This window comes from Vespa crabro, chromosome 17 (genome assembly GCF_910589235.1).
Source record: "Vespa crabro chromosome 17, iyVesCrab1.2, whole genome shotgun sequence".
In the NCBI taxonomy this organism is placed as follows: Eukaryota; Metazoa; Arthropoda; class Insecta; order Hymenoptera; family Vespidae; genus Vespa; species Vespa crabro.
This window is the reverse complement of record NC_060971.1, coordinates 4,308,326-4,322,312: the sequence shown is the minus strand read 5'-3', so window position 1 is coordinate 4,322,312 and position 13,987 is coordinate 4,308,326. Positions and strand designations below refer to the sequence as shown.

Here is a 13,987-nt window from a genome sequence, read left to right as displayed (position 1 = left end):
CTATCCTTCTTCTTTTCTCTCCTTTCTCCATTTCGCTCGCCCTTTGACTCTTTCCCCTCTTTCTCGTTCGTTCTTCCAACGAGCCACCCACCATCGCGGATCAATACACCGTAGCGAAGCGGCAGGCCCCCGTAAATGTGATTGTTGCTCGATTTCTTGCGTCTTAATTGCCTCGCGCTTAACGACGTAATTACCCCCGAGAAAAAAAGAAGCCGCTCGGTAGGGTCAGCTCGGCCCTATCCTTTTTCGTCGCGTTTGTATCTCTCTCTTTCTCTATCTTTCTCTATCTCTTTTTCGCGAAAGAGCGAGTGCAATGAGCGATGAAGAAAAAGAAAGAAACTCCAAAGTGTCTTCTCTCTCTCTCATTCTACATCTATCTTGGGGGATATCGCCATTCTTTTTCTCTTTTTCATTTTTTATTCCTTTCGTCTTACTTCTCCAACGAGATCGTCAAACAGGCGTGACTCGTGTGCATCGGTCGCATAGTGCAATCATTGTATCCTCCTCTACGTGAAAGAGAGAGAATACGTATTACTTATTCGTGTATAGCTATAGAAGAGAAAGAGATAGTCGAAAGAAAGTGAGAAAGAGAGAGAGAGAGACTAAAGTATCAGTTCGCATGCTCACCGACTCGTGGCGCTTCGACTTGGATCATGCTGCACTTGCAAGACTTACCGTTAGCTGGCAGCACGGGCAAGGCAGTTTTAAGCTTCTTTCACACATGCCATTACGATACAGAATATCGCGAATATTTTGATCTTAAGGAAAGATAAAAAACAAAAAAAAAAAAAAAAAAAAGAACGAAACGACCAATTAAATTATATTCAAAATAATCTCGTATTCGATGTTCGAATGATAAAAATGAAAGGGTTTCGCCAACCACATTATAATAATATCGTTCTTTCACGCGCGTACTACGCGCGAATTATCCTGCCGAATCGTGGATTGAACAGGAGATCATAAAGATCTGATTAATAGAGAATAATCGCATTTCATACACTTTTATGGGCAATTTGTAAGCAAATCCCTTGGGTCGCGTCGCACTTTCGAAGCAGCCAACATCCTCCTCCTCTCTCTCTCTCTCTCTCTCTCTCTCTATCTATCTATCTCTCTCTCACTCCCTGTTCCTTGTTTTTTTTTTTTCGGTCACGCTCGATCGGGGCCGTCGCTTTGAAATATAAACAGTACATTTGCATGTTTTCCGGATTTAATTAGCTCCGATGCGATTATTAATTGGCCGCGGGAGCGGCGGTGGCGGTCGTGCGTCGATACGCGTCCGCAACCAACAGCCGTATTTACAATTTTCGTTCGTAAATAACAAAGCGCGGCGACGCCGCGGGCCGGATTTTAACGAGGGAATTAATAATCCCATGGAACGAAAGCGGGATAGGCGGCGGGAGGCCGTTCGAACTGCCGTATAACGACGATCTCGCATAACCAAAGCGGCTCGGTACCGAAAAAATGGGAAAAAAAAGAGAGAAATAGAGAGAAAGAGAGAGTTTAGAGAGAGAGAGAGAGAGAGAGAGAGAGAGAGAAGGGTGCTGCTAACAGCTCGCGGATCTCTCGAAATTGCCGATTCAAGAGAATTACGACTCACGCTTGCTGAACGTTTGCTGAAAGGATGCTCGATTATATTTTTACTTTTTTTGTCGTTCTTCTCTCTCTCTCTCTCTCTCCTCTCTTTTTTTATATATAGTCAATAATACAAACGTTGTAAGTTTCAACATTATACTCTTGATGAATGAGATGTAACTCGTCGTTTGATGGCATGTTATGAGATTTAAATTTTCGTTTCTCTCTGCTTCACTCATTCACTCTGTCTCTCTCTCTCTCTCTCTCTCTCTCTCTCGCTCTCTCGCTCTCTGTCTTTTTTACCTAAAAGCCTCATCGATTTTATCTTAAAACGCGTTTTATTTGCAGAGTATTTAGTTTCGCCCAAAGCAGTATTGTCCATATGCCATTTGTATAGTTTCTTTTTTTTTCTTTTTTTTTGTTTTTATTGGTTCTTTTTTTGTTGTTCTTTTTTTTTTCTTCTTTTTTCGTCGTTTTATTCCTCGTTTTTAATTTAGTACGAAATGTTAACTTCGCCGATACTGTTTATCGGCATTCTGATAAGTCCACTATATCGGAAATGGTTTCCGTGTTGTTGTTGCTTTTTTCTTCTCTCTTTTATTTTTTTTTTTTCAAATAAGCAACAAGGGAAGGGTAAGAGGAGGATTTCTTTCGTGTTGAACTCGCCAGGAGAATGACTGTGCTTTTGTTTCGCGGTCGTAATTCAAGTTACGCCGTGGGTCAGTCCGGGCTCGCTCGCACGAGCACGACATAGTTTATCATCATTTGGTCCGGACCTGCCACAACATTTTAAACCTCTCCCTTTCTCTTTCTCTCTCTTTCTCTATCTCTTCTGTTTCTATATACGGTCAACGACGCGATATATACTGTATCCGTCACTCTCTCTCTCTCTCTCTCTTTTTCTTTTTTTCTTCCTCTTTCTCTGTCCGTCTTTCTCTCTCTCTTTCTCTCTCTCTTTCTCTCTCTCTCTCTCTCTCTCTCTCTCTCCGTCTCTCGTTTTTCTTTCTTTTCCTGAATGTATTTTGTTATTAATACTTAATTCTAATGAATCATATCATCGCACGGTAATTAATATAAAATTCCATTAGTACGTTTTAAAAAAAGAGTAGATATATCCCATTGAGAAAAATATTCTCGTTCGATTCGTTTCGAATGGAAAGAGTAGATAGGTGAAAGGGAAGGAGGGAGAGAGCCAATGGTCGTAGGGTTCGGTAACGTCAAGCACCGTCGATTCTCCGTGAATTTACGCTAAGTGCAACGGTGTTGCAGCGACGGGAGCGGTAATTCGGAGAACGTGGTCCTGGGGTCCCGGGGGCGGGTCGTAGGTCGGCAGGCAGAATGCCAGAAAGAGAGGAGGACCGTGCCTGGGAACCTCCTCCTCCTTCTCTTCCTCCACCTCCTCCACTTCGACCTTCCTCTCTTCTCCTCCTCGTATTTCTCCTTCTCCTCCGCTTCCTCTCTTCTCCTTCCAACGTACCTACGCACAGAGACTCGGAATTGTAGCGCTAATTAAACCAACGCGTGTCACGAGGCTGACGTCACCGTCCGTGATTCCTCAGCGTCTACCATCTCCTCTTACTCCTCCTCGTCCTCCCCCTATTTCGCTCGTTACGCTTGGCCGGTCCTTCGGATGCTCCGAGTTTCGACGTTCGAAGGGCGGATTTACGATGGGGTTTTATTCCGAACGGGAAACATGGCCGACCGGGATTCCATTGTAAATCGTAATTGATATCGTTTCGTTCGCGATATCATTAATATTTATCCCCGCGAGCATTCGTTAGATCCGCCCGATTGGAGCCGTTTCGATAACTCGCTACGTTCCGATTCGTCGGCGTGTAATTGCGCTCGATGCTCGATTTCGCGATCGAATTATTTCGTTGTAATCTATACAATCGAAATAATAATCGTTTTCAATTCGAATAGAATATATGTATAGAAGTATAGAGTTGTATGTGTGTGTATATATATATATATATATATATATAGGCGGATGGAAAGAGATAGAGGTACGTATTGTACAAGTGTGGTTGAAGATCCGTATCGAGAATAGTTGTCAATTTATTTCTCGTTCTAATGAATTTAATTTAACGCGAAATTATCTTTTACCTTGTTAAAATACAAAATAAGAGACTATAATCGAGGAAAGAAAATACGGTAAGATACTTAAAATACCTACCTATCTACCTACATACCTACCTACCTATCTACTAACAGCGTTTAATAACAATCAATTCAAACGTCAATGTTAATCACCTTAAGGAACAATTAAGGAAATTTTTGGTTATACCGTTCAACTCGTAGTTGTATAAACTTCGAAGAAAATATTGCCGGGTCTTTCGATAAAGGGTATCGCAAAATTATAAAGGAAAGCTTCGGACTCGTCGAGACGGGTCGAATTGCGATTCGCGTTGTTAAGTGCCTGTGTAAATTTGGTCTCGGACGCCACCGACGCCATTGAGAAAGAGTGTTAATTGCGAATTTGCGTTTTATAGAGGAAGTTGGCACTCATACGTTTGTATGAGTATGTACAACTTTGAACACGTTCTGGTAGATGTAGTTAGATTGGTAGGTAGGTAGGTAGGTAGGTAGGTAGGTAGATAGGTTGGTAGGTAGGTAGATAGGTAGGTAGGTACCTACATACGCAATGTCCACTGCTCTCAGCTGTCGTCGTTGAATTTACGTTAACACCTTTGTTCGATCTTATCTTTGGTACGTAGAGCGGGCCCTTCGACCGTTTCCATTACGCGCTTCTTGCCATTACGCGTTTAATGGTAATCGTGCGTCCGTACGACTCGAAATGCCGACTTATACTTGTCTCTCTCTCTCTCTCTCTTTTTCTCTCTCATACGCGTGTCCTCGTGTATAGGTAGATAGTTGTACGTGTATACGCAAGCGCAGCTTGCCAGTCGAACGCGAAACGTACCTACCTCTTATCTTTATACCGCTCGCTAATGCGCCATGCTTTCCACGTTTGACGCTTATCGTAATCGTCCATACTTTTTAATACCTCAGCAATTAAGTATCTACGTACCACCAATTCGTTTACAATTATGTCTCTTGTTCGCTACCATTTCGCCGCGAATTTATCCAATTTTTATAATAGGAAGAAAAAAAAATAAAAGCCAATAATCTAATTTTTTACTTAGTAGGAGGAACAGAGAGTTTGAGTTTGTGAAAGAGAGAGAGAGAGAGAGAAAGAGAGAAAGTGCAAGAGAAAGAAAGATAGAGAAGGGCTTTACTCGAAGGAGTCTTTGTTTGAAATCGTTCGCCATCGCGAAGAGCAATAAAGGAGAGTCAGGTGGTTACACTCGGAGACCGAGTCGGCGAGATAGCGAAAATCGCGCGGCGTGCTGCATACAATTAATTACTATGCTCAAGCGCTCTCTCTCTCTCTCTCTTTCTCTTTCTCTTTCTCTTTGCGTCCCTCTCTCTTTTGAGTTGTCCTCTCGGATTCTCTCTGTGGACAGCAGCCGGCGAGAGAATTCGATCCTTTCGCGCGGCGCTCGTTACGGAGCACCGCCGCGTCCTGTTTATCTATTTGAATTCGAAAGACGAGCCGAGCGAACGCGGGCCCGCAACAAATTACGTTTATCGGTCGTCATTAATCACTCGAGACTCTCCTCGAACATCTGCGAGAGGCCACCTCCCGTTTCTCCTCCGTTCTTGTCTCGCAAAAGACGACGGATGATTTCGTCGGACGATGATGTAACTCGTGGAAAATTCTTATTCGGCTTATCTTTTCTTCTTTTTCTTCTTCTTCTTCTTCTTCTTCTTCTTCTTCTTCTTCTTCTTCTTCTCGAAAATATCCAATCGGTTTTACAAAGAGAACTTACTCGGGTACTGATGCCCGAGACGTAACCCACCTAATCTTTCGGGAGAAAATAATTTCAACGCCGTTCGTTCATCCCGATCGCTGATCTGTGGATTACTTTTGTCCTAAATAAAGAGAAAGAAAGAGAGAGAGAGAGAGAGAGAGAGAGAGAGATGGATAGAAAGAGGGTGCCAACCTCGAATAAATTATGCGTCTGCAACATCAGTGGGTGGCTGCGAGAGAGATAGAGCTTAAGAAGAAGGATAGATCGATAGATAGAAGAAGAAAAGGATAGAAAGGGAGAGATAGATCGTTAGATATAGAGAAAGAAAGAGAGAGAGAGAGAGAGAGAGAGAGAGAGAGAAAGAGAGAGATACAGGCAAGAAGGAGAGCAGGTGCAAACTTGGCCTGTCAGGAAGTCGCTTACAGCTCGAGGACAAAAGCTTCCCGTGGGACTCGTGCTCCGCTGGAAACGCGGGTCTCGGGACTAGGGACCGAATAGGACGAAGAGAAAGAGAATAAGAGCAGAGTGAGAAAGAGAGATAGATAGAGAGATAGAGATAGAGAGAGAGAGAGAGAGATAGAGAGAGAGAGAGAGAAAGAGAAAAAGAGAGAGAGGATGGAGGACGAGCCTAACTGTGAAATAACAGGCTTGCCTCCTCAACCCTCGTCCCGAAGATGCGAGCCTCATACGTCACTTCCTTACGGCGAAAGAGGGCGGCGTCTGAGGGTGAAAGCAAGTTATATTGATTTATTTATACCGAGTAGGCAACTCTTGTGTGATGGGGTTATTGAGAATGTAACCTAGGTATATATATATATATATATTATATATATTATATTTCTCCGTACTATAATGATATCTACTTGGCTCGGATTTTTCTTTTTTTCTATTTCTTCTTTTTTTTTTTTTTCTTTTTTTTCAAAACTTCACCTCTTTAACAATTGTCCATTGTAATAGATTAAAACATTTTGATAATTTTGATTATTACATTTATCTATCTACATATCTATCTATCTTATCTGTTAAATGAACGAAGTTTTAGCCACGAAAAAAAGTATAAAGAGAAAGAAAGCGAAATGAAGCGTAGGGGAACGGGAAAAGAAAAGAGATGGGATGGGGCGGGGGGTGGGGGTTGCTGGAGATGGGGTGTGATGGGGGAGGGGGGAAACTCGGTCGCGTGCCAGTCGAATTACATTTCAATTTATAAACGTCAAGTCGGATATTCGGATGCAAAAGTAAAGCGATAGTCGGTGGCTTGGACGATGATGACGTGGTCATCGTGCTGCTATCCATCCGACCATTCGACCGTTCCTCTTCTTCTTCTTCTTCATCTTCGTCTTCTTCTTCCTTCTTATTCTGCTCCTCCTCCTCCTCCTCCTCCTCCTCTTTCTCTTCCTCTTCGTTTTCGCTTCGTCTTCGTCTCTACATGACTCGGGCGCGTGGCATGACTGTCGCGAACACGCGAACCCGTAGACCGAAGTTAACTCGCAATTTAGCCACGGCGATCGTTCAAAAGAGACGTCTCACTTGATGCCACTTAGCAAATCCTCCCTCTTCCTCTCCCTTTCTCTCTCTCTCTCTCTCTCTCTCTCTCTTCTATCTTATTTTTATTTTTCTTTCTTCGAACTCCTTTTCTCTCTTCGAGTTCTTACTCCGGAGAATCCTCGAGACTACGATGATGAGAGAGACGATTAAAGTTACTCGCGTGCAGGAAAAGATACGTCCATTTAATAACGCGATAGTATTAGTTACCTATCTACTTACCCCTATCTACCTATCTAAAAGGGTTCATTAAGAACTTGCTTTACGTCAATTCCTATCGAAATGAAACACGATTATTATCGAAATTTTCAATCGCCCGCGAGAATAAGAATTTCTTTAGGAGTCCCTCGAGGATTTGATGTACCACCAACTTAACTACGTTAGTATAAGTGGTTAGTTAACGCGTTACGCTTGAGAATTCGTGGATTTTTCATATTTTCCCACGGTAAATCAGAACTCGTGGGGTTAATGGGCCCGACGCGTATGATTACAAGCTGTCTCCGAACGCTTATAAATCTTTTCTCATCGCCCTAGGATTCCTACTACAGGTATACAAAAGTTCTCTTCTCTTCTCTTCTCTTCTCTTCTCTTCTCTTCTCTCCTCTCCTCTCCTCTCCTCTCCTCTCCTCTCCTCTCCTCGTCTCTCCTCTACGTGGAATCTCGAAATAGCAGTGACGCACACGGTTGGTGTGCTCGTACTGGTCCAACCAGACGAAGAAACGTCTTCGAATAATCCTGATATATTCTTCCTTCGTTTCGTCTCGACGTATACCTAATACGAGATAGAAAAAGATATATATATATATATATATACACCTATATCTATAGAGATAGAAAAAGGAGACAGAATCTTGAGACATCGTCCTCGAGAGTGTAAAAACACATAGCCGATACTGTTCGGCTTTTGCCCTCCGTTCGATCAGACTTTAGAAGGCCAGTTGCATGGATTCGTCTTTATTTAGCCCAGAAGGAAAACCTCGACGTCTATCTTTCTAGTCGTAGATGTGTGAACAGGCGTCTCACCCGAAAAGTCATTCCATATGGTGTTAATATTTTCTGAACCGTGAGTTACTTTACTGTATATTTTCTCTTGCCACCGGTGATTTGAAAATAATCGCCAAGAACCTGTAATTTGTCGATTTGACCATGAATTTGTCCCACCTACCTAAACCGTACTACCAAGCTTTAAGGGCCTCCTATCATTTCGTTCGGACCATCTAATCAATGTTTCTGTAAGAGAATTATGTAATAATATAGACGGCACGTTCGCCTGCGTTTCGTTTATTCTTTCGAATAATGTTTATGCGAGAAGTTGATTTTATTCTTTTCTTTTTATTTTGTTAATGTTTTAAATGTTAATTATAAAACGTTTGTTTGTGACGTACATACATAAATATGTCGTAAGATATGTTCTTGGATTGCGTATGTCTAAATGACGCGTGCTAGCGAATGTATTAAGGATATAATTTTCATGTAGAAACAGAGGAGAGAAAGAGAGAGAAATAGGGAGAGAGAGAGAGAGAGAGAGAGAGAAGGATAGAATAGAGAAAGGAGGGTATATTCCAGAGATAAGACTATATCCTCTCTCATCCAGCGAGACCTCCCACTCCCTCTCCTTTGCGAAATTACTTCGCTCCGTGGCTTACTCTTATCCCGTACGGTGGCACCCTTTCTTACCGTGTATCCTCATTCGCTTGGGATCTACGTGGAAATAAAGTAGACGCCTTTTCTTATTTTCACATCCAGAAAATTGCACTTACGCTCGCTCGCTCTCGTGTCGTTTCTTCGTTGGAGACAATAAAAATAATAATAATGATGATAATGATAATTACAATAATAATAATAATAATAATGATAATGATAATAATAATAATAATATAATCGTAGTCATTATATGATAGTTAACGATATTAATGACAGCGATAGGACATAGGGGATTGGAATAAAACGTAATAATAGTTTTATAGATCGAATCGTAGCGATCAAGTTTTTCGTCGATCTCTTCGTGAACATCGTCCATTAAAAGCGTAGTCGATTAAACTTACGTTTCGTGTAGTATACCCAAATATAAATTCGGAGATAAAAGCAAATGTTCTCTCTCTCTCTCTCTCTCACACACACACATACCCGAGCAAACTTCTATTTACTTTACAGCACGTCGCTTCGGAGTTTATTCCGCGATAATAAATTTTTTATCGGACTTTCGCTCGTTCGCGGATAAGCGCGCGATGCATTTATCGTACTGCACCGTTAGGCGGATAAACGATCGAACGAATAACGCTCTGTAATCGGACGTGCTCTTTGCCGCGCTTATTCAATTATTTTTATCATGACTTTATTGTTTCCGGTCCCAGTATGCTGGGAAAAGAAACGAAAGGAAGCGATCATTTTTGTCACCTATTTTATTTTTCTTTTTTGTTTCTTCTTCTTCCTTTTCTTCGTCCTCCACCTATTTCAGAATATATTTTAATCGACGTACATATATCCTTTCAAATATAATTTTATCGTCGATCAAGATAATCTATTGAGTCGTCATGGGAACGTATATCTCCGTATAACAATACTAGGATTCTTAAAATAATAATGAAATTTTCGATTCACGTGAATAAATAGGACGGCGCAAAGATTAAAGAAATAAATTATTTTGTTTCAGGAAAATGGTGTCCGCGTAGAGAATGGAGTTCGCCGCCAGACGCGCAAAGAGCGGCGAGCGATGCTGCGCGTCGTGGCGTCCTTTATTCCTCCGTCTTCCTCGGCAGTCCTGGTAAGTTAATCAAAAAAAAAAAAGTGCATATATATATATATATATATATACACGTATATACAAACATATAAATACTAGTACCTCGTACGTATCAAAAGTAAAGTTAACAAGCCACCCTGAAGAAGAAACATCGATATCAATCTCAATCAACCCTTTCGAACTAGATAAAAAGACTTAAAGAGGAAACTCGTAATACTCTTACATATACATAACTCGGTACACTTAACGACATTTTTTCGCGCTCTAACACTCTCCGTTTCGATGCCATTAATCATGGAATATTATCAGTGCTAGTTTTGCGCGTTCGTTCGACGAGATAGGAAAAAGACGGTGGTAAAGGATAGGCGTAGGTGTACGTAGGTACATATATTGGTATATGGAAAGAGTCTATCTTTCATTCTCTCTCTCTCTCTCTCTCTCTCTCTCTCTCTCATCTTTTTTTCTCGTGAGGAGGAGGAGGAGGAGGAGGAGGAGGAGGAAGAGGAAGAGGAAGAGGAGGGCGAGTACACGCACAGCAACGATGGGAGGAGCGAATCGCGTACGGAGCATAAACAAGTTTTAATCGTGCCTCGAGCATTCGCCGCGTTGAATAAATATTGATATCGGCTGACGCGACGGCCAATCAGAATCGGGGCTTATAAAACAGGGCGCTTACACCTCTCTCACTCTCTCTTTCTTCCTCTCTCTCTCTCTCTCTCTCTTTCTCTCTCTCTCTTTTACTCTCTTTCTCTCTCTATCTATCTCTCTTTCTCTTTCTCTCTATCCTCCCGCTTCTCGACACGGTGACGCACATACAAAACGGCAGCTGCGATCGCACGAAAATAATGATCATTATTTCGGATTCGTAATTGCGACCGATCAGCTACGCCTGATAGATTCGAATCAATCGGGAAGTATTTTACTTCTTCCTTTCCTTTTATTTCTTTTCTCCTTTCTATATCTTCCCTTTTTTATTTTTTTTTCTTTTTTTGTTTTTTTGTTTTTTTTTTTTTTTTTTTTTCGTCCATCTTTCCCCATATCGTCGGTTCCGTGCATCCCATTGAAAAATATTCTTAATTACGTATCGACCATCTTATTTCGAGATAGTAATTTAATTACAAATAGGCTTACGTATTTTGCTTTTCATTCGAATGGAAACAATTTGTATACGTGGAAATATATAAAATTAAAAGTGATCGCAATTAATAAGGATGAGGGAAAAGGAGAAAGAAAGAAAAATATTGTAACGTGGGAACATTTGAAGTTGGGAAAGATGCGCGGGTAGGTGGGAGGGTGGGTGGATGGGTGGTTGGGTTGGAGTGGGAGCGGTGGAGAGAGGAGGGAAAAAGAAAAACAATGAAGAAAGAAAGCGATAGAGTGTAAGGGCAAAGAGAAGAGGAGAGCGACGCTTTCTCGTTGATAAGTAATCGAATGAGTAATCGGGCCATTTCGACGGCACGTAAAGGCTCATCACGAAAAGACGAGATATATATTGTGTGCGCATGCGCGGTTCTCTGTCTCCCTCTTTCTTTCTCATTCTCCTACGTGCGTGTATCTCCCTCTTTTGCGAAGGAAAAGGACGGAATGAGAGAAAAAGAGAGAGAGAGAGAGAGAGAGAGAGAACGGTCCTTCTGGCTTGTAAAGAGAAGAAGAGAAGGTTGCCGTGCCAGCTCTCTATGTGTGTATGCGTATATGTATGAGAGAGAGAGAGAGAGAGAGAGAGAGAGGGAGATACTGAGAGGGCGAGAGACGTGAGGCGTCTCCATGGCAACGAGGCGAGGCGGGATTGCGACGGTAACCATGGCAGCCGCGAGTTCCTCTCTCGGGCCGACCTGTCTGTCCTCTTTCTGGAGCCTCCTCGTTCTCCTCTCGTCTGCTCCTCTTCCTTCCGCCCACGGAGCGCGCGAGTCACGGCCGATCCCGGAGGAGGGAGGGAACAAGGAGGACCGCTTCTACTCCCCGGACGAAAACCCTCCTTCCTTCTTTCTTCCTTCATCATCCTATCTTTCTCTTTCTCCTTCCTCCTCTCTCTCTCTCTCTCTCTCTCTCTTTGCTTTTTATTATTTAATTTTAATACCCTCGAGATTTCACAAATTTTATTTTAATAACCAATATTTAAAATTCATATTTGATTCTTGATATTTATGCGTTTCTTTCAAAATCATTTATTTCGATTTCATAATTTCCATCATTTCATAGGAACGATGATATTAATATTTCTTAATATTTTTCGATTAATCTCTCTATCTATTTTATTATTATTATTTTTTTTTCTTTCTGTCTGTCTATCTGTCTGTCTCTCTGTTTGTCTTTCTTAACCAATCATCCTTCGTTTCTTTCGACGCTGCCGTTCCAGATACGAACGAATAACGTAGCCGTTTTTCATGATCTAACCGGTACGATCGGTCCGTTCTCAAGTATCAAAGTCCGATAGAACTCTTATATCTAACTATTTCATGCTAATGCGAGGTACGTACGAGCGACGTGAGCGTCAACTTCGATTAATTATTATGATTCGTTAGAATCGTACAATTTTTCATAGAATGAGTTTCATCGTACTTATACAACCACATGATCATTAAATATGATACGTACGATGTCCATTAATAATTAAATAGATTTGAACGATTATAAAAGTTATTACAATTTATAAGTAAGAAAAAAACCAAAAAAAAAAAAAAAAAGGAAACGAAAAAAAGAAAAAAAAAAGTACGAATTAGTTATCAATACCTATCCACGTCGTTTTAATTATTTCACTAAACAAACGTAAGTATTTAAATGTAAAGAAAAAAAAAAAAAAAAAAGAAAAAAAAAAGGAGAAGAATATTTATATTCAATCCTAATGCCACAATATTTTTATACGATCAACGTGCCCGTACCTACCAATTACGAAGATAATATTTATTCCGTACGGCCAAGCGAAAGTTGATGAAAGATTTATGAACAGATTAAATACGTAAGAACGATTAAAATTCAATAGATTATAATATTCCATAAACGACTAATTTTATAATCCTGACAAGGAATAAATTATCTCTTAAGACGAATCCCGTTTGATAGTGGGGGATGGGGAAAGATGAGGCGGAGTGGCAGGGCGGGAAAGGCCGGGTGAGGGAGAGAAGGGGGAAACCATTTGACATAAATATCGAAGATCCATCGAGATTCTTTGGCGGGAAAAGAAACGAGGGATCCACGTTCGATTATACTAGTGGAATCCACGCATTCCATGCATCGCTCGGTTCCTCTCTATTCGACTCTTCGATACGTCCTCTCGCGAGAATCGAGTTTCTTTGAGTTTCTGTGTGTTTGTGTGTGTGCGAACGCGCGCGCGCGCGCAACATACACAACGTTTACACGCCTACGTCGCTCGGCGTTCGACGACATATTTCCGTCTCTCCATTTATTATTACGAGGAGAGGCACGCGGTTACTCCTTAACGGAGTAAACGCGCTGCACTCGCGTTATTTCGAGTTATAGGAACGGCTAAGAACGAACGAAGGAACGTACGTATGCACGTACGAAAAAACGAACGAAAAGGAACGGGAACGTTTCTTATTTTGAGAAGAAAAAGAGATAAAATAAGGTCGATCTTAACTCGAACAATTTTATTTTCCTCGTGGAGATATTCGCGGAGGTGGACCGTAACGTTCGAGAGTTTACGTTCCGACGACACCGAGAATCGGCCAGTTCTCTTGCCAAAAGAGATCAAGCTCTCTCTCTCTCTCTTTCTCAAGAGAGAGAAAACGAATTAGGACGAGGCCGCGAAACAAATTCGAGAGAGAGAGAGAGAGAGAGAGAGAGAGAGAAATCGGTACACGACCACAGAGCCTATATTTGTCCGTGATCTCGTTAGTTCGCGAACTTTGTCTTTCCTATCTCGGAAAAGGGTTTTTCAATCGAGAGAGAGAGAGAGAGAGAGAGGGCGAAGAGGAATTCTCTCGCTCTCGGGTTCCGCTTTTTCATCGGTCGCACGTCATAGACTCACCCTCCAGGCGACCCCTACGATGGTGGCTCGCTCACGGCGTGGCACCCTTTTCCGTGAGTGTAGCGTAATGTAAGGGTTGCGTCCACGTTGGCGTTTGGGGTGAGAGAGTTTAAAACCCCTCGGGACTTGAGGTCCGGGCCAGTTAGATTTATCGGATGTTTTGGTTGGCGGCCATTGTTAGCCATCCTCTCTCTCTCTCTCTCTCTCTCTCTCTCTCTCTTTCTCTTCTACCAGCCTTTCGTTCGTCTCTCTTTCTACGTTCTACTCGTCGACGCATTGGCGTAGCATTCGAGATCGTTCTGAGGGAAAGTTTTTTTTTCTCTCTCTCCC

General features: G+C 41.8%; 1 protein-coding gene across 3 annotated transcripts in view; it reads left to right on the top strand.

Annotated features, from left to right (window-relative positions):
- Positions 1-13,987, top strand: part of LOC124429990 (homeobox protein homothorax) — a 371,378-nt gene that overhangs the window by 199,155 nt on the left and 158,236 nt on the right. For all 3 annotated transcript variants that reach the window (XM_046975959.1, XM_046975958.1, XM_046975957.1), the window contains exon 9: positions 9,583-9,693. In XM_046975959.1, coding sequence (XP_046831915.1) covers positions 9,583-9,693 — 111 coding nt within the window. The remainder of the gene's footprint in view (positions 1-9,582; positions 9,694-13,987) is intronic.